The sequence below is a fragment of the Scardinius erythrophthalmus genome (assembly GCF_964197995.2).
Source record: "Scardinius erythrophthalmus genome assembly, chromosome: 9".
NCBI lineage: Eukaryota > Metazoa > Chordata > Actinopteri > Cypriniformes > Leuciscidae > Scardinius > Scardinius erythrophthalmus.
In genome coordinates, this window is record NC_138229.1 from 36,051,850 (window position 1) to 36,073,944 (window position 22,095).

The 22,095-nt window shown below is 38.7% G+C and overlaps 1 protein-coding gene across 5 annotated transcripts; it reads right to left on the reverse strand.

The window, feature by feature from the left end:
- Positions 1–8,148: 8,148 nt before the first annotated feature.
- LOC308695827 (uncharacterized protein) lies at positions 8,149–21,749 on the reverse strand. 5 transcript variants are annotated; one of them, XM_081374053.1, is made up of 11 exons: positions 21,657–21,749; positions 20,840–20,955; positions 19,988–20,053; positions 19,796–19,876; positions 18,463–18,516; positions 17,631–17,696; positions 17,439–17,519; positions 15,127–15,180; positions 13,716–13,814; positions 10,226–10,304; positions 8,156–9,467 (listed from the first exon to the last, which is right to left on the reverse strand). In XM_081374053.1, the coding sequence occupies exons 2-9, from the start codon at positions 20,873–20,875 to the stop codon at positions 13,800–13,802; spliced, it is 453 nt and encodes a 150-aa protein (XP_081230179.1). In that variant the 5' UTR covers positions 20,876–20,955; positions 21,657–21,749; the 3' UTR covers positions 8,156–9,467; positions 10,226–10,304; positions 13,716–13,799. The 5 variants fall into 5 exon arrangements, with proteins under 5 accessions (XP_081230178.1, XP_081230179.1, XP_081230181.1 ...); XM_081374054.1 differs by having other exon boundaries at positions 9,455–9,467; positions 10,261–10,304; XM_081374052.1 differs by having other exon boundaries at positions 8,149–10,304.
- Between the last annotated feature and the right edge of the window lie 346 nt (positions 21,750–22,095).

Below are 22,095 nucleotides of genomic sequence, written 5' to 3' on the forward strand. Positions count from 1 at the left end.
TGTCCAATCAGAGTTACCCCAGTAACCTCACTATACACATTTTAACAAGTAGACAAAAAACAACATTGAACTTGGAACAACTGTGCATGTATTTACCAAGCGTCTCAAGACTAAAGCAGCTCCTGCAAGTCTGTCCATGGTGATTAGACAGTCAAAGGGACCCGCTCATGATCACTGATTAATCTACTCTTACTTACTCCTACCCTGAGAGGCTTGATAAATACTGTCCCTGAACTGGAACAGATTGAGAACCCGAACAGAACACCCAACCCATCCCTAACGTTACTCTCAGACTGTGTGGCTTCTCGTTTTTCTTCATAGATCTGTGACTAGCTGCCCTTATACTGACAGCACCAGTCAGTCTGTCTTTGTTTGATACTGGTGAAAAATGAAGTGAAAACGTGATTATGTAGGTACATACATATACATTTTGTTCTATCAAATTTTTTTTTTCTATCAGCTCAGATTAGTAGGTTAATGTTATCGTTAGTTTAGCTACCATAGTGACATACTGCATTCTTCCCGCTCGGGAATGCTAACATGATCTATCGCAGGCAGATACAAACCTTCATAGTCAAATATGTATGAGGACGCGTACAGCTTAAACCCCTTGTCCATTTTGGAGGCAGGAGTTTTAGATGTCAACCTGCATAGGCGATTGACATCAGTTATACTCATTTTGGGTAATTCCTGAAGGCATCTAGAGTAAAACAGCGCCATATCCAAAGTAGCGCGGTACAGCGGACCTGAACCGGATGTTGTGAGACCCGTTTCGCAGAATGCGGAAGTAAGTTGCGCATAGAGCCTATTTGGGTGGGTTTCTCCCATCCCCATTCAATGTCACTTCTCTGTGTTTTACGGCCCTGGCGAGAACGTTGGTCTCCTCGGCTGTGAACCGCTCCTGCCGTGCGCCTGGCAAATCCGTCGTTAAATAGCAATCCGCCATGGAACAAACGTGCCTGCTCTTAAAAGGAATGTGAGATGATGCTCTGGGTGCGTTTCCCAAAAGCATCGTTAGCCAACTATGGTCGTCGCAAGTTCTGTCGTTAGTAACATAGTCCAACGATTTGTTGTTTCCTGAAACCATAGTTCAAACGAACATTCGCAAACTGCATGGCAAACTTATGTGGTTGGAATGACAGCTCTCGACCTGTGGTTAGAAGCATAGTTCCTTGTTAGTTTGTTGTGTCGACGTCATTGATTTCGCAGCAGCTGGGGTGTGTTGTATTCAGAGCTATCGACCCTATAGCCTATTCCTTTCGAAGATTTCACCATCCACTTTAAGTGATTTGGATGACTTAAAGTCGAGGTGCTCAGGTTTTACACAATTTGCTTGTAATTTTATCTTTATTACAAATTATTTGAAACGATATAATAGCGTGACGATCGGAATTATTCTCCCTTCGAAGTGCCCTCCGAAAGCATTATTTATGCCGGTTGGGACGCAGCCTTGGTTTCGTTTGTGCGAAGAAACGGTGAGTGTGCAAGTGAGTAGCTATCTTTGTTAAAACATTCCCAAAGACACATTTTCATATACAAATATTTTTTTTTTTAAATATTTTCCCCCTTTTTTAAGGTTTCCCCTTAAATATTAAATTGTATCTGTACTGTAGCCTACACATACGCAACATATGCAGTGCTAAGCGCTAAGGGAATGTAATTTCCATACGTTAACATACACTGTTAACCCTTGCTGTAAAAAAAGCCAAATTCTGACAATATCATACCATTTACCATTAAAACAGTGATATACCGTAGAAAACAAAAACAGCCTACAGGAATATACTGTGAATTAACAGAGCTCAAAATCGACACTCAGAGGCTGTTTTCCCAATCACACCCTATACCCTCATTCACTATTCCCTACATTAGTTCACTAATATAGTCCACTTGACAGAGTGAATGAAAAGAAGTGAGTGAATTGAGACACTGATGAACACCTGATAAGCAGAATCACTGAAGGACAGAGAAACAAGAACAGAAAAAAAGAGAAACACAAGAATAATGAACTGACTTCCAGTCACCGAGTGTGAAACCAGCTTACAAACCAGTTTAACATTATTTCTTTCATACATGTACAAAAGTTCTTGTTGAGAATTAACAGATATTTAGTTGGTGATATTTTATTGAAAACAATAAAGTTTGTAGTCACCATGATGGAGATGAGTTTTTGCTTTGGTCTCTTGACCCTTGACTTTATAACATTAGTTTTGCTCTGGTTGCTTTAACTGTGTGTTTATAAAACACATTTGTTATGGCAAGAAAAAGCCAAGAAAAAGATGATCAGGTGTTTTAGGCTGTTGAGATGATGTTATAATCATCCTGGACATGTCTGATTCTCTGATCATAACCTGTATACAAGTTTTGAATTTATGGGTATTAAATATTTATCATATATCTGTTAATCTACAACATGAATTCTGTAATCAGTTATTCTTAAGGATATTGAAATAATTAAAACATTTTGAACTCCTGCTTTACTCAGACACACACAGACATCAACAATCAGCACGTGAATCTCAACAATGGTGACAATAAAAAGTTTCATGTCGCAATGCATGCTGGGTTCCAGGATAGTATAAAACTCCCAGCATGCACTGCTGCATGAATAAATAAAAATGCTTGCCACCATTGTTGAGATTCACGTGCTAATTTTTGATATCTCTGTGTTTCTACAATACAGTGCTGCTATGTTTCTTTTGTTGTACATGATGTGTTAAAAAAATTCATCATTGTGACTCATTGCTGTAGTTTAGCAGTGGTGCTAATGTAATACTTTTGATATATGATAAAACTCTGAATGAGGTTAGCGAATGAATAGGCTAAATTATGATTTTGGCATCAGAATCAATATAACTGCAATCATTCACAAATCATGTGTGTATGCTCAAGTGTGATCTGCAAAAACACAGTTTAAAGCTAGGGTAGGTAATCCTGTTCAGAAACACTTTTTTTTATACTGGGTGAAATGGTCCTTCCATCCTGAGAGTAGTCAATACATTATGTGTTCAGAAAAAGGAATGAAAACAATCAGACCTCTGTAGCAGCTGCAGGACAGGAGGAGTGTCTTAGCAGTGTCAATCAAGTTCGCGTACGCGCTGATCGCCCCTCTACGGTGACCAGGAGGGGACATGTTCGGTTCACTTATTTTTTTCGTGGCCACAACATATAAACTCGTGGGAACGTGATATTAAGTCGTGGGAACGTCATAATATCTCGTGGGAACGTCATATTAAGTCGTGGCCACGAGATTATTTTGTTGAGGTAACGACATCATTATGTCGTGGCCACGCGATGCAAAGTCGTGGCCTCGAGATCATATGTTGAGGGAACGATACTTTTTTCTCGTGGCCACGAGATCATTTTGTTGAGGTAACGACATCATTATGTCGTGGCCACGCGTTGAGGGAGCCACAGCGGCCAATACTGTAACCGTACCATAGACTGGGCTACAGCAGAGATGGAGATGACAGAAGAAATAACATTTTACTTTAAATTAGGAATGTCATATAAAGATATAGTGCGGTCTTTGGCATTAAGACATGGGTACGTTATAAGTGAAAGACACATGAAGCGCATTCTTAGACTTTGTCGCACGCATATTTAGGGACCGTCTCAAAATTACATGCGACATTGGCATAAACATTTCTAACTTCAATAGCATTTGAAGACAACGACTTACAGTCATAAAACCAACTGTACACTGTTCACCCAGGTCTCATGTATGATGCACACCTTTTAGATTTTTATGACAACAAACTGCTAAATCATATGCAAATATTGTAGGCATATTTCACTACTGCCACATACCTGACACCTAGATGAACAATGTGCAGTTGGTTTTATGACTGTAAGTCATTGTCTTCAAATGCTATTGACCTTTAAATGTGGTCATATTCTGTATATGATCCCACACAGTAGTGAAATACATAGCATTATTTGCATATGATTTAGCAGTTTACTGTCATACATATCAAAAATATTAAAGGTGTGCATCATACATGAGACCTATATGAACAATGTACAGTTGGTTTTATGACTGTAAGTCACTGTCTTCAAATGCTATTGAGCTTTAAATATTGTCATATTCTGTATATGATCCCATACAGTGGTGAAATTCATAGCAATATTTGCATATGATTTAGCAGTTTATTGTCATAAATATCAAAAATATTAAAGGTGTGCATCATACATGAGACCTATATGAACAATATACAGTTGGTTTTATGACTAAGTCATTGTCTTCAAATGATATTGAGCTTTAAATATTGTCATATTTTGTGTATGATCCCATACAGTATGTGAAATAGGCCTACAATATTTGCATATGATTTAGCAGTTTATTGTAATAAATATTAAAAATCTAAAAGGTGTGCATCATACATGAGACCTGGGTGAACAATGTACAATTGGCTTTATGACTGTAAGTCATTGTCTTCAAATGCTATTGAAGTTAGAAACGTTTATGCCAATGTCGCATGTAATTTTGAGACGGTCCCTAAATATGCGTGCGACAAAAAAAAGTCTAAGAATGCGCTTATATTTATAACGTACCCATGTCTTAATGCCAAAGACCGCACTATATCTTTATATGACATTCCTAATTTAAAGTAAAATGTTATTTCTTCTGTCATCTCCATCTCTGCTGTAGCCCAGTCTATGGTACGGTTACAGTATTGGCCGCTGTGGCTCCCTCAACGCGTGGCCACGACATAATGATGTCGTTACCTCAACAAAATGATCTCGTGGCCACGAGAAAAATATATCGTTCCCTCAACATATGATCTCGAGGCCACGACTTTGCATCGCGTGGCCACGACATAATGATGTCGTTACCTCAACAAAATGATCTCGTGGCCACGACTTAATATGACGTTCCCACGAGATATTATGACGTTCCCACGACTTAATATCACGTTCCCACGAGTTTATATGTTGTGGCCACGACAAAAATAAGTGAACCGAACATGTCCCCTCCCGGTCACCATACCCCTCTCTTGCACAGCGCGTACCGTCATTCAAAATCAAGATTGCCGGTGTGCCGAGCAGCTGTGCTAATGGCGGACAAACAACCAAAACTACCAATTTCTTGAGTGGAACCTGCTCATACAACAAAGACAGGTAAACGGAAAAAGACCGATGACGATAAACAAGCCCGTCGGAGCCCATTGACTCAGTGTTAAAACTCTAGCCGCATAACATACAGATAAAATGTCACGCACTGTGCAAAGCAACAATTGAAACCTGCTAATTCACTGGCTTGTCATGTTGCTAAAATAATGTACTAGCAAACCTTATTTAGCATTACATATCACTAGAATAATTATTTACATAGCCTACTGCAACGTTAGTTACCGTTATATTATCTTACTAGCTATTTATAACTCATAGAAAGAGTGCAACGTTATAAAGTTACATAACATGTATTGCATAATACGTAATGATTTGAGGACCAAGTTTGTAGTCAAAGTATGGGCAGGCCAGTCAATGTAAAGCATTTCGTCCCTACCAGTGAATGTGCCATAACTGTTTATCCGTCGTCATCGGTGACCCTGCATGTTTACTAGCCTGCGCGTTCACGGCAGGCTCCGCTGTGGGGGGAACTTTACATAACAAAATACATGTTTAACAGCTAGTAGGCCTAACGTTATATGTTATGAATCTTACACGAAATTCATCTTCATCACAGTGCAACTAATGGAAATGGAAAAACGTGTATCAATGCAACCTGTTTTTAGCTTTGCCTTATAGTTATAACTAGCTCGTTAGCGAATCAAAAAATATATATTTTAAACTTTACCAATATCGATATGATAGCTTGATAGTGAGTACTGTAGGCTACTAAAATACATCTTATTTGTTTATATTCATAATGATAAAGTTAGATTTTTTTATTACATGTGATTCTGACATGATGCTACATGCACTGCACTCCTTCCTCTCCGCTTGTCTCAGGTAAATAATACGTCTTCCAGCTCAGCTGTCGGAGTCGCGCGTTCATGTGTTTTGGAAGGACTCCAGAAGGGAGAGGGTGGACTGAATGGAAATAATGAGCTTCTTCTTCTTTCGTGTGTCGTCATCAAATGTCCAGCTCAGTAGAACTCAGCCACGTTCTCATCTCAGGTCCCACGTCGAAGAGGCCGGCCTCCGAGGGTGGTTTATACAGTGGACAGATGGTGATTATGTGCTCAGCGGTCTGCTCTGGCTCCCCACACTCACACACTGCTCTGTCCTCCAGGCCCCACTTCCTCATCGATGCTTTGTAACGTCCAACCCCAGTTCGCAGGCGGTTTAGCAGAGTCCATTGCCGGCGTGGCAGATCCTCTCCTTCAAGACCGCCTCCAGGGTCATAGATGTAACGGTGGATTCGTGAGGGCCCTGCTGACTCCCACTCCTGCTTCCAGGCTGCCGCGAGCCATGCCTCTGTAGACAGGTCCTCAGGGATGGACCTGAGCAGGTCTTGTGCCGCCTTGTTGTACGGGTGGCGGGACTTCAGTCTATGAGGAGGCAGTGCTGTTGTGGTGGTATTGTGCAGGATATGCCAGTTGTATCTTTGGGCTTTCCTTGCAAGAGCGAGGGTAGCAGCCTCTCGTCGGAGGCCGGCCGGGGCAATTCCCGCTAGTGTTGGCAGATGGTAGACGGGGTAGATTTCAGCATCTGCTCCCATGTTTGTCGTCTCATCATAATGGCCAGGTCGTCAGCGTAACCATATTTCCGGGATGTTGTTTCCGGTAAGTCGTGGATGTAGATGTTGAATAACATCGGTGCGAGGACAGAACCCTGTGGAACACCATTCCTCAGCCTTCTAAGAAATAATGAGCTGTCTTTAAAACAGTCGTTAGAGGTCTACATACACTCGATTTTTATTCTTTCTTTTTCAGAATACTTACATTTTAATTATGTATTCATATATATACAGTTTAAACAAATTTGAAAAATAAGTTTTTTAGACCATTCTTACCTACCCCAGCTTTAAGCAGCAAGAGAGAAACTAATGTTATTAAGTCAAGAGTCCAGAACCCAACTAAAGCAAAGATAGACTTTGATTATGGCTTAGATATAGTAGATAGTCAGACTTCAGACACTTAAGTGTCTGACATCTAAATCAGACACTTAAGACTCTGACTATCTTAAGTAGGACTACACTGCAATGCATTCTGGGTAAAATAAGACACTTTTCAAAACAAAAAACATGGCGGATCGAGTAAGCGCATTCAACCGCTCAGTGCAGTTTACCCCAGCGGAAATTATGTGTTTGTTGGAGGAGTTTAAATGACGGAGTATGTTTTTATGTTTCCACTGTTTGATCGCGCCCGTGTCTCTCTCTCTCTCTCTCTCTCACACACACACACACACACACACACACACACACACACACACACACACACACACACACACACACACACACAGACAAGTACACACACACACACACACACACACAGACAAGTACACACACACACACACACACACACACACACACACACACACACACACAGACAAGTACACACGTACACACACACACACACACACACACACACACACACATACTTGTTTTTGTGGTATAGAAGGACACTGATGCCCAAACAAGTTTGGTGGTGGTATATGGGGACACCCCTTTCCCAATGCCCTACAGTGATGATACAAATATCAAAAATTTTGTTTTAATCTGCAGATCACAAATCTGACTTCAAATGTTCTATACACACAACAGAACAGAAAATATTACCATATGATATTTTGGTGGTACACAAGGACATTCCCGCCCATCCTAAAATGTTCCCGCCTATGACATAATTGTGATTTTTGGGGCCCGACTTGATTATGAGGACACTCTTTTTACAATACACTAAATATGTCATTTCAGTGGATTACAGGGACCAATGTGTTTTACTGGTACATGACCACACACACACACAAACCTGACAACACAGTGTATTACCAAGACTAAGGTGATTTAAGAGGACTGGATCTTAAACACAATACACAACTGCATAATCCAACATTATAAGGACGAGTGTGTTTAATGGTACATGCCCACACACACACACAAACCTGACAACACGGTGTATTACCAAGACTAAGGTGATTTAAGAGTACCGGATCTCAAATACAATACACAAAACAACTTGCAACATTACAGGGACAGAGGTGTTTTAGAAGTGCTTTAATTATGACTTCAATAATATCATCATAAACATTGAGTTTTTTCAGTTTTACCATGTAATACAATCATGACATACCATTTTAAGGGGAAAGTGACATCCACAAACTTAAAAACATGGTCAATAAAACTTGCACAACTGTGTGATCTTTCAGAAAGCATACAGTATCATTACTGTTTTGACATATTAAAATGACAAGCAGATGAACCATTCAAAACTTCGAAAAGATTGACAAAACAGCCCTTGGAAACAGGCACAATTTAAAGACGTCATTAAACAGGCTTTGAAATGTATAAAATGAACTCACTCAACATGCAATAAATGCTGCAACATGTAGAGAAACCGACTTACAAGGGACGGTTTACCTAAAGACAATTCTGTTATTTCCAGAAAATGTAAACAGAATTGTCAAGTTTCAAAGCAGAATTACAGAGATAACAGGAAAAGTATTCAACAAAGTTAGTTTGGGCTGTACATCAGCTCTAGAAGAGTATAGTGTCATTAGAATACAACTATCATTGTAAGTACAAAAGCTCTCATGTGTTTAGAGATTACTAAAGCATGTATTATTCTGTACAGAGAATGAGAGTGAGGCAGAAATTGAAAACCCACGGAAAGGATCCTCAGCGGTCTTACACTGCTGGCATTCAGTCAGTGTGGCCAGTTTTTCTTTGGTTATACACTCACCTAAAGGATTATTAGGAACACCTGTTCAATTTCTCATTAATGCAATTATCTAATCAACCAATCACATGGCAGCTGCTTCAATGCATTTAGGGGTGTGGTCCTGGTCAAGACAATCTCCTGAACTCCAAACTGAATGTCAGAATGGGAAAGAAAGGTGATTTAAGCAATTTTGAGCGTGGCATGGTTGTTGGTGCTAGACGGGCCGGTCTGAGTATTTCACAATCTGCTCAGTTACTGGGATTTTCACGCACAACCATTTCTAGGGTTTACAAAGAATGGTGTGAAAAGGGAAAAGCATCCAGTATGCGGCAGTCCCGTGGGCGAAAATGCCTTGTTGATGCTAGAGGTCAGAGGAGAATGGGCCGACTGATTCAAGCTGATAGAAGAGCAACTTTGACTGAAATAACCACTCGTTACAACCGAAGTATGCAGCAAAGCATTTGTGAAGCCAGAACACGCACAACCTTGAGGCGGATGGGCTACAACAGCAGAAGACCCCACCGGGTACCACTCATCTCCACTACAAATAGGAAAAAGAGGCTACAATTTGCACGAGCTCACCAAAATTGGACAGTTGAAGACTGGAAAAATGTTGCCTGGTCTGATGAGTCTTGATTTCTGTTGAGACATTCAGATGGTAGAGTCAGAATTTGGCGTAAACAGAATGAGAACATGGATCCATCATGCCTTGTTACCACTGTGCAGGCTGGTGGTGGTGGTGTAATGGTGTGGGGGGTGTTTTCTTGGCACACTTTAGGCCCCTTAGTGCCAATTGGGCATCGTTTAAATGCCACGGCCTACCTGAGCATTGTTTCTGACCATGTCCATCCCTTTATGACCACCATGTACCCATCCTCTGATGGCTACTTCCAGCAGGATAATGCACCATGTCACAAAGCTCGAATCATTTTAAATTGGTTTCTTGAACATGACAATGAGTTCACTGTACTAAAATGGCCCCCACAGTCACCAGATCTCAACCCAATAGAGCATCTTTGGGATGTGGTGGAACGGGAGCTTCGTGCCCTGGATGTGCATCCCACAAATCTCCATCAACTGCAAGATGCTATCCTATCAATATGGGCCAACATTTCTAAAGAATGCTTTCAGCACCTTGTTGAATCAATGCCACGTAGAATTAAGGCAGTTCTGAAGGCGAAAGGGGGTCAAACACAGTATTACTATGGTGTTCCTAATAATCCTTTAGGTGAGTGTATGTGCCTTAAAATGTTCAATTACAGTTGTAACTTCAGCATTTGACCAGCACACTTTTTGTCCTTTCCACAAGGTTTTCAATTCCTGCCTCATGTTCATTCTCTGTACAGAAGAATACATGCTTTAGTAAACTCTAACTATATGAGAGCTCATGTACTTACAATGGTAGTCATATTCAGATTTAAACCTCAGGTACCTTGAGGAACTTCAGTGGTTTCTCGATAGGCATCTTCTGAACACCTGTAGGAAATCAGTTATAGACAGATCAGAAACTCAGATGTAACTCAAACCTGCATCTAGAACTTAAAACTGGTTATACATCTGATCTCTAAAAATTACATTTCAAATGACATTCAAAACATTATTCTGGAGATGGAATGTTGTGTTAAACATCTCCTTTTCAAAGTTTTTGACCAACATGAACATGATAAACTTATTGGTTTGGTACTGATTCCATTCATTTTGTTCTAGAAAAATTGTTATTTATAATAATATCTGATTATTGATAACTGATTTTTACAATTAATGGCAAAAGGAATGTTTAGAAATGTAATTTGATATTATCTACTGGCACACTATAGTATGATATATATATACATACACTATGAACAATTCTAAACGCTTTTGTTTTTGCCCCCATTTTTCATGAGCTGAACTAAAAGTTCTAAGACTTTTTCTATGTACACAAAAGGCCTATTTCTCTCAAATATTGTTCACAAATCTGTCTAAATCTGTGTTAGTGAGCACTTCTCCTTTGCCGAGATAATCCATCCACCTCACAGGTGTGGCATATCAAGATACTGATTAGACAGCATGATGATTGCACAGGTGTGCCTTAGGCTGGCCACAATAAAAGGCCACTCTAAAATGTGCAGTTTTGTGTGGTCTCAGGGGGTCTGGAAACAAGTCATTATCTGGTGTGACCATCATTTGCCTCACGCAGTGCAACACATCTCCTTCGCATAGAGTTGATCAGGTTGTTGATTGTGGCCTGTGGAATGTTGGTCCACTCCTCTTCAATGGCTGTGTTGGATATTGGCAGGACCTGGAACACGCTGTCGTATACGCCGATTCAGAGCATCCCAAACATGCTCAATGGGTGACATGTCCGTTAGTATGCTGGCCCTGCAAGAACTGGGATGTTTTCAGCTTCCAGGAATTGTGTACAGATCTTTGCAGAATAGGGCCGTGCATTATCATGCTGCAACATGAGGTGATGGTTGTGGATGAATGGCACAACAATGGGCCTTAGGATCTCATCACGGTATCTCTGTGCATTCAAAGTGCCATCAATAAAATGCACCTGCGTTGGTTGTCTATAACATACGCCTGCACATACCATAACCCCACCATGGGCCACTCGATTCCCAACGTTGACATCAGCAAACCGCTCACCCACATGACGCCATACACGCTGTCTACCATCTGCCCTGTACAGTGAAAACCGGTATTCATCCGTGAAGAGAACACCTCTCCAAAGTGCCAGACGCCATCGAATGTGAGCATTTGCCCACGCAGGTCGTTTACAACGACCAACTGCAGGTCGAGACCCCGATGAGGACGATGAGCATGCAGATGAGCTTCCCTGAGACGGTTTTTGACAGTTTGTGCAGAAATTCTTTGGTTATGCAAACCGATTGTTGCAGCAGCTGTCCGGGTGGCTGGCCTCAACGGTGTTGGAGGTGAAGATGCTGGATATGGAAGTCCTGGGCTGGTGTGGTTACACACGGTCTGCGGTTGTGAGGCCGGTTGGATGTACTGCCAAATTCTCTGAAAAGCCTTTGGAGACGGCTATGGTAGAGAAATGAACATTCAATTCACGGGCAACAGCAGGTGGACATTCCTGCTGTCAGCATGCCAATTGCACGCTCCCTCAAAACTTGCAACATCTGTGGCATTGTGCTGTGTGATAAAACTGCACATTTTAGAGTGGCCTTTTATTGTGGACAGCCTAAGGCACACCTGTGCAATAATCATGCTGTCTAATCAGTATCTTGATATGCCACACCTGTGAGATGGATGGATTAACTCGGCAAAGGAGAAGTGCTCACTAACACAGATTTAGACAGATTTGTGAACAATATTTGAGAGAAACAGGCCTTTTGGGTACATAGAAAAAGTCTTAGAACTTAGATCTATAATTTTGTTCAGTGAATATAACTGGCTTAAAACCATTTTTCTTTGGTGAAAATACTAACGTAAAATTGCACTACAATATATATTGGTTTAAAATAATAATAAACATGTTCATAAACACAAACTTGTTATGCTGGGTACACACCAAAAGATAATCAGGCTGATTTTGGGCTGATTTCCCCCTTCTGAAAATCCTAGCTGTGTCCCGATTATCTTGATGGTTATAGATTATCTTATCAGATTTTCCCTTGGTGTGAGGTGTGTTAAGAGTGTCCGAACCTGATCGGAAGAACGTCAGAGCCGACCTGATCGCGAATCGCAAATATTCAACATGTGGAATATTTACGATCAGAAATCCTGAAATGTGGGGGGAAGCCCGAGGACAAACACGCGCATGCTCTGGAGATTATCACGTGAAAGGAAACCATATCCAATCAAAAAGCGAGATGAAGGAAGACGGAAGCATAAGAAACGCAGTCATGGCGCAGCACAAACTGAAATTGATGTGGACAGCAGAGATGGAGGATCAGCTTGTTGATTTGTGGCGCAAATGTTTACACAACGTGTTGTGTAAAACATTTCCAAACACTATCATCGCAATTGCTTCCTGCATATCGTCCGCCATGCTTATTCTGAGGTCTCTAGAGTGTTAACAGTCGAGACTCTGGTTGCATGGTCTTTAGGGTTGGGTATCTAGAACCGGTTCCAAAATGCCAAAAACCGGGGATTCGATAAGTCGCGCACACTTCGATTCCGCTTATCGATTCCTTACTTTGGTGATGCTCACATGCGCGAGGTGAATGTCAGTGAGCATTTGTTTACAGTTGTATTGATCTGCCAGGACCTGCCTGCCGCACATGCGCTGTACGTTATATTTACGATGGCGGAGCGCAGCAGACTTTCGAAAGTTTGGTTAAGCTTTTCAAAAAAAGATGAAAATACAGCGAATTGTATCACATGCAAGAAAGACAAACTAGAGCCGCATAATTCTGGATAAAATGAGAACCAGTTTTGTTTAAAATAGAGATCATGAATAAATACATCAGACAATTAATACGAGTCGAGTCTATAATTCCTTAAAGTGTTATATATATATATATATATATATATATATATATATATATATATATATATATATATATATATATATATATATATATATATACAGTATATTGTAAATTAAGATGCATTGTCACAGTTTTACTGGTAATAGCCTAAATGTAACAAGAATAAAAGGTAGAAAAAAGTATTTGCTCTCTTTTTTCTCTCCAATAAATATTGGAATCGAAACCAAGAATCGTTAAGAACCGGATTCGATAAGCAGAATCGGAATCGTTAAAATTTAAACGATACCCAACCCTAACGGTCTTTTCACATCATGGCACACCACACACTATATGAGCAAAACGGTTAAATCTAGGATTTTTTGTCCTCATGTTTGTGGTCCATCACATTTTGAAAATCTTATAAGATGTAAAATCTTTTGGTGTGTACCCATCATTAGTTGACACATACCAACATTACTGGAGACGCCTGCAGCTCCAGCAGGAACATCACCTTCAGAACCGCTTTCATCAGGATCACTGGCATCAGAGTCCGTCATACTGATCTCATCTTAAAGAAAAAGAGACATTTAAAACAAGAACATCTTCAGTTTAACCTGTATTGAGAAGTCATTTATGAAACATGACAAATGGCACCGTTTAATAATAATAATCATATTAATAACAACTATAATACTTCACTAAGATCACTATTATTAGAATTATCGCCTAGACAGTGATATACTAATACTGTCAATGAAAAATTAATATTTTATAATGAGTATATTATTTTACAATAAGAGGTTATAATACTTTCTTAATTTCTTCACTTAAGCTGTTATACTGGCAGAAACCTGCAGTTTAAGTGAAAACAGGTTTATAAACGCATCTTATTGAAAAATTGTATTACTACAAAAAATGTGGATATAATGCGAATGTGAAAATAGAGAGTAACTGGTGCTGGTTGCGTTCCCAAATGCATGTTAAACTTATGGCACATGCAGAGATGGAGTTCACTGCATTCATTCCCTGTGAAACGAGGCATGGAAAAAGCCAGATCATGAGCTGATCGAGCGAGCAAAGTGTGCTCTTCAGTTTGAAACACGCAGCACAACAGACTACAGACTTACTTTCTTATCGTCTTTTGCGATTTGATAAGGGCATTGAGCCATATTGTGCTTTTGATTTTAGTATGTTTGAGAGATGCTTTACCAAAGCAATTGCGCAAAACACAAAGACAATTTATGTTATTATGAGGCGTAAAAATATTTTCGGTTCTTTTGGTTCAAACTGTGGAGGGACAGATTAGACTGTGGTCAGTCACTAGAGTAAAGGTAATTAATGGTAACACTATGAATTTTACTCCTCCCAAAAATGCCAAATAATAAACAGGTGACAGCGTATTTTAGGCTATATGACACGTTATAGTGAGATATGACAGCGCTTCTGCAACACGCATCACTGCAGATGAGTAGCTGAGGATCTCTTCAGCATGCTGATGCACAAAATACAAACTAAAAATAAATTAAAGTAAGTCGCAGATGCTCAACACACAGTCATCTTCATTAAAAGTAGTGAGAATAAATGATTTTACCAGTGCTGATGCTACTCTCTCTCCTATTGATCTTAAAATTAGCTGATGATACAAAAAATGCTGCTCATAGCGGTAGCTTTCGATGACGTGAACACCGTTAAATCTGATATAGCGCGGGAATTGAAGATCGGATTTATGTCCGTTTTGTGAAGACACATTTATGTGGCCAAGTGTAAATGGAATTGTTTTGACAATGAAATGACCAGGTGTAAAACAGCCCCAAAGATGATGTGAAAAAGTTCTTTCTAGACTAGCATTTCCTAAAATGATGCAATGCTCTTTTTATTACCATCTCAACACAGTCTTGATCCTCCAATGATGATTGTTCCTTCTCAGGGCTCACCTGAAAGCAAGGCAAAGAAAGAAAAAATAAACATCTATTAGAGACAAAGGATTCAGAGATTCTCCAAATGAAGCAGCACAGATACTTGACTCCATTAACACTGACTGATCACTGTCATAAAACATAAAATTAAAACATTACATTATCAATGATATACTTGAGCAAAAGAAGGCTGATGACGCCAAACTAATTCAGGTATGATGGGACATTTCAAACCACTCAGTATTAATACTGATCAAATTAATGAGATGAATAGTGACTTAAGATTTAAAACACTGTGACATAAGTTGTAATCAAGTATAAAGTTAAAACCCTATAAATATATGGTCATAACCAATCAGGGATGCATGAAAATAAATGCTCATTGATGTTGTCGTTGTCAATCCGATAAGAAAATTAGGCCGCTATATTAACACTAATAAATAATGGATTTCTTCCTTCAGCTTCAGATGTGCGCTGTTCACCGTGATGGTTTTGAAATGTTTGAATCACAAATCTGTGAAATCAGCGCATTGTTACAGGGAGAGTTCGCTTGTGGAATTGTAAGTTGTAATATTTTTTATTTTTGTTATATATCTGATTTATCTCATATAGGATGCATTTGGCTGAGTTAATGAGTGCTACAGTAAACACTTCACTGTAGGCCACACCGGTGGTCAGCAAAACATTAATTATGATTGGGACTGTCATATATACATAACACTATAATGAGCAAACTATTGCATTAAAAACGTCGTGAATTCTTTGGGTTTAGTTGCTGTGTTTCAGCGTGTTGTCCTGGGAGGAGCGCATCCACAACAGGAGTTTCACTATGTAATAGTTGATTACTATTAATAATAGCTCAAGTTAATCTGTGCATGATTTTGTGCAAGTATAAGTTGTAATATTGTGTTTATTTTGTATAAATATCTAATTTATCATATATAGGTTGTGTTCCGTTGAGCTAAAACCATCTAACAAAGCCTCAGGTTTAGGGGTGTTCCTTCAGCTCTTTAGGCCATTTCATTTTAAGTTTAATGTTGTCTAATAACATTTTAATTTCATTTGATTTATTATTATTATTATTATTATTAAGGCAATAGATGTTTTGGTAAAACTTCACAATACATATGTTATTGCATTAACTAACATGAACTAACAGAGAAAAACTTTTGTTAATGTGAGTTAATAAAATATGTGAGTTCATGTTAGTTCACAGTGCATTAAATTAACAGATACAACACTGGATCCTAAAATGTCTTGGAAAATGTTGAGATTAACGTTAAGTAAGATAAACATTAAGTAAATCATGTAGAAGTATTGTTCATTCATTGTTAGTTCATGTTAACTAATACTAACAAGATGAAACCTTTTTATAAAGTATTGCCATTTTTTTATAAAGAAAGTTGGAAATATGAATGTAAAATTTATTTTAGAAGCTAAGAAACCTTACACTGGTTCAAACTAGGCCACTACTGTATATGTTTGATTTATGTTGAAGTGTTTGGGACATTGGCTTTAAAGTCGGCATGAAATGGAAGTTGAGATTGTCATTTTTTCCTTGTTGTGATGTATATCCGAGTGAAACTGCTTCTGAAATTAGAAAAAAATGTAGGGCGGGGCTTGATTTCGTCCTTCGGGAATTGATTGGATCGTTGGAGGTTGGGCGTTGCAAACAAAATGGAGGCAGATTTGAATGCCAGTTTACATTCAGTTGTGGAGGATTTCTCTCCACCGGACTCCCCCACCGTTACCCTCACATGAAGGATTTTTTTATTGAGGAGCCCAGCGACGAGAACAAGGACAAGCAGCTAAATTTTCAGGCAGGAATCAGACCATATTTATATGAGCCTCCCGCGAAACGAGACAAACACCGATAGCCGCACCCTCATGGGCTCTGGCCGCACCCTTTCGCCATGGCACATGACCAAAAGAGAAGAGAGGTCGTTTTCGAGGGGGGAGGGAAGGGTAATGTATTTGATTAAAGATTATAAGGGTACATGAATTTTGAAAAAATAATGAAGTGCACAGATAAATCATTTATAATAAACACTACAATATTACATATAAAAAGAAGATTTGTCAAATTTGATTTCATGCCGACTTTAAATGATGTGCGTTTCGTTTTTGTAATCAGGCTTTCAAAGTATATCAAATTTTGGATTTAGATTCATCGGCTAATATATCAGATATCGGCTTTCGAATATAAAGAATGATCAGTTATCGGCCCAAATGTTCATATCGCTGTATCCCTAATTTAATTTCCAAAAAAACAATACCTTCTGTACATCTCTGGCCTCTGACTGGGACGGGGACGGACTCTTCATTTCGAGAGTGGAGGGTTCAACCTCACTGAGAGTCTACAAAACATAACATTAGACATGAAACAGTGGTGTAAATGTGTGAACACTAGATCTCACAGATGTCTCTGCTTCGTTTGCTCGTTCTCTTCCAGCACAACTCTCACTTACCTTGTCTAGTCCCACAGTCAGAGCAGCACAATCACTGTCTGATGACCACTGGCTCTTATGGCTCATCTGAGAATATGAAATTAAGCGTTACATACAGAAACACTTCACCTAAGAGTTTAAAAAAAGCATTATAAATGGAATATATAAAGGATAATGTACAGTCAGTCAGTAATTAATACAAAATAAACTGACAGGATAATAAGGGTCCTGATACACAGCTACCTATCAATAAATATTTGCACATGAAATACTGATTTGAGATAATATACAAGATTACAAAATAGTTAAAGTTTTCAAATCAATATTTAAATGCTACCACAAGGTAATGTTCACGGCTTTTATGCATCACATTACATGTGTTTTCATTACAGTGTGTCAGGTTGTGTGTAGCTTTACACCAGTTTTATGAGGACACCGTTTTATGAGGACATCATAAGAACAGGTTCCTGATGTTTGACTTGACAGAAGAATCTCAGTGTGTTGTGTAAGTTTGACAGAATCCTGGTCTATGAGGACACAGTTTTATGAGGACATCATAAGAAAATGATCCTGATGTTTGACTTTGACTGAGTGTGTTGTGTAAGTTTGACAGAATACTGGTCTATGAGGACACTAGATTTACTGGGACACTGGTAACTAGATACATTTGGACGGCACTGAGTTCAAGTGTGTGTATGTATGAGAGTGATACGAGACATTGCGCCTGTGCTAGATGTACAGTAAGTGATCGTGACTCACTTCTTACACACACAATCATAATTCAGTGACTGATAACTGTGGCAAATAATCTGTTTCTGAGGAAACAGAGTTATTACATTAACTTATTGGATACCTTTAGAGTTGCTGTATCTTGTTCAGGTTTCATCTGATTCTTCAGAGTTATCATCTGAAAAAAAAAGTAGTAAAAATATATAAAAAAGACAAATAAATAATAATTTTAGTATCACTTATTGAAAGCCAAACAGAGGTTGCTATTTTTTACCAACTTCTTCAATGATTATATTTAATCTGACAAGCACAAATAGTTTTCGCTATTGGTATTAGCCACAATGAGCTGTGAATTATGGGTTATCAGTATCGATCCTAATATTCCATATGTGTGTCCCGGTAAATCTAGTGTCCTCATAGACCAGGATTCTGTCAAACTTACACAACACACTGAGATTCTCCAGTCAAGTCAAACATCAGAACATTGCTCTTATGATGTCCTCATAAAACGGTGTCCTCATAAAACAGGTGTAAGACACACACACACTTGACACACTGTAATGAACATGCATGTAATGTGATGCATTAAAGTCATGAACATTAACTTGTAGGGCTGCACAATGTATTGCTTTATCATTCATACCCATCTGTGGTAGTGACATTGCAGTACAGGCCTCTGTGAAGTCAGGCTATGTAAAGACTCTGCCGTGTTATTTTACAGTTGATTACTCAAGTTCTGTACCTAAATGCTGTTAGACTTACCTGGAATATATGAGGCATTGTTTATTTCACATCTTTGTTCATTTTTTTTATCTCTGCTTGCAATTTATTATTTTCTATGCAGATGCAAACCCCTACAAAATCACACCAATCATTCTAGAATGATTAATTATTTCCAAATAGAGCTATTCAAGACATCTGGTGAAATTGCTTTTCATATTGAAAAACTTTTGTTAATGTGAGTTAATAAAATATGTGAGTTCATGTTCGTTCACAGTGCATTAAATTAACAGATACAACACTGGATCCTAAAATGTCTTGGAAAATGTTGAGATTAACGTTAAGATAAACGTTAAGTAAATCCTGTAGAAGTATTGTTCATTCATTGTTAGTACATGTTAACTAATACTAACAAGATGAAACCTTTTTGTAAAGTGTTGTCATTTTTTTATAAAGAAAGTTGGAAATATGAATGTAAAATTCATTTTAAAAGTTAAGGAATCTTACATTAGGCCACTGTACTATTATGTTTGATTTATGTTGAAGTGTTTGGGACATTGGCTTTAAATGATGTGCGTTTCGTTTTTGTAATCAGGCTTTCAAAGTATATCAAATTTTGGATTTAGATTCATCGGCTAATATATCAGATATCGGCTTTCGAATATAAAGAATGATCAGTTATCGGCCCAAATGTTCATATCGCTGTATCCCTAATTTAATTTCCAAAAAAACAATACCTTCTGTACATCTCTGGCTTCTGACTGGGACGGGGACGGACTCTTCATTTCGAGAGTGGAGGGTTCAACCTCACTGAGAGTCTACAAAACATAACATTAGACATGAAACAGTGGTGTAAATGTGTGAACACTAGATCTCACAGATGTCTCTGCTTCGTTTGCTCGTTCTCTTCCAGCACAACTCTCACTTACCTCGTCTAGACCCACAGTCAGAGCAGCACAATCACTGTCTGATGACCACTGGCTCTTATGGCTCATCTGAGAATATGAAATTAAGCGTTACATACAGAAACACTTCACCTAAGAGTTTAAAAAAAGCATTATAAATGGAATATATAAAGGATAATGTACAGTCAGTCAGTAATTAATACAAAATAAACTGACAGGATAATAAGGGTCCTGATACACAGCTACCTATCAATAAATATTTGCACATGAAATACTGATTTGAGATAATATACAAGATTACAAAGTTAAAGTTTTCAAATCAATATTTCAATATTTAAATGCTACCACAAGGTAATGTTCACGGCTTTTATGCATCACATTACATGTGTTTTCATTACAGTGTGTCAGGTTGTGTGTAGCTTTACACCAGTTTTATGAGGACACCCTTTTATGAGGACATCATAAGAGCATGTTCCTGATGTTTGACTTGACAGAAGAATCTCAGTGTGTTGTGTAAGTTTGACAGAATCCTGGTCTATGAGGACACAGTTTTATGAGGACATCATAAGAGCATGTTCCTGATGTTTGACTTTGACTGAGTGTGTTGTGTAAGTTTGACAGAATACTGGTCTATGAGGACACTAGATTTACTGGGACACTGGTAACTAGATACATTTGGACGGCACTGAGTTCAAGTGTGTGTATGTATGAGAGTGATACGAGACATTGTGCCTGTGCTAGATGTACAGTAAGTGATCGTGACTCACTTCTTACACACACAATCATAATTCAGTGACTGATAACTGTGGCAAATAATCTGTTTCTGAGGAGCACTGGTCGCATGGCACTGCTTATGCATGGAAACCCTGAACTCACCTTTATAATGATTGCTGAATCTGCCCTGGAGCTCATCTGTGTCTGTAAACGGCATGCCCTCTTCCAGATCTTGATCTTCTCCTTCACTGACTCACTTCAGCCATCATCCCATGTGTCTGCGCGCATAGAAAAAGACTCTCACGACCATTGCATTTCATTTGACCTATTATTCAAAAAGCTTGTTTTAAATAAATTGATCAATTATGGTAAACAGCATTCAAGTTATTTTAATACTTTATTATATGATATTTAAGGAATATGTTAATTGATAATAACTATTCATTCATAGATTTCATTCACAATTAATATTATAGGCAATAATAGTGACAGTATTAATAAGACTGAATCAAACAGAGTTCTAATAATATTCAGAGTAGCCTATATTTTATTATAGTCAGGAGTAATAAGAGCACATATTTGTGTCTTAATGTGTTTAAAGCAAGCATAACTGTAGTAATATTAACAGTAGCATATCAGGATACTGTACTGGGTGAAATAGCCTCCCCTTCACATACTGAAACGTTAGTCATGCCAACGCGTTATTATGATGGCTAGACTATTTTATGAGATCAGAAAAGGTAGCAGTTACAAATATAGTGCAATCGAAAACGAGTTTAAAATGACAAGCATCGCTGATTCCCTCATGTCAGTCTGTAAACAGAATCACTAACTTATAGGTCCGCTAGCACGGTTAGCATCACGCGCTAGCTGCTTTCTAACTGTAAAACGAGCAGCGAAGAGCATACAGAACATGCACAAACAAGCCAACCGGACCCACGTGCTATTAGAGAAGCAATTAAACAACATTATAACTTACCTTTTGGATAACAGTTGCCTTCATCAGGTCCACAGATGTCTTCTCAGGTGCAGAGTTTGTCCAGTCCAAACAGGAAATGACGTGACGACGAATGACTACACCTCTGATTACGTTGTACTTATCATAATATAAACGGGATTTTATTTATTTATTTATCATATATTTAATGCACAATTAATAAATTACAGGCAAAAATACTTAAATAATTAGTATTTTGCATTAGTTGCTACACATTTTAAAGCTGATTGAAGCTCCGCCCACTGGCGCCATCTTGTTTTCGCGATCTCCCGCCTACCGGTACCGATCTGACCAATCACTAAAGCTGATTGAAGCTCCGCCCATTGGCGCCATCTTGTTTTCGCGATTTCCCGCCTAGCGGTATCGATCTGACCAATCACAGGCCCCAAATAATACACTTGTGTGAAAGATGCAAATTTTT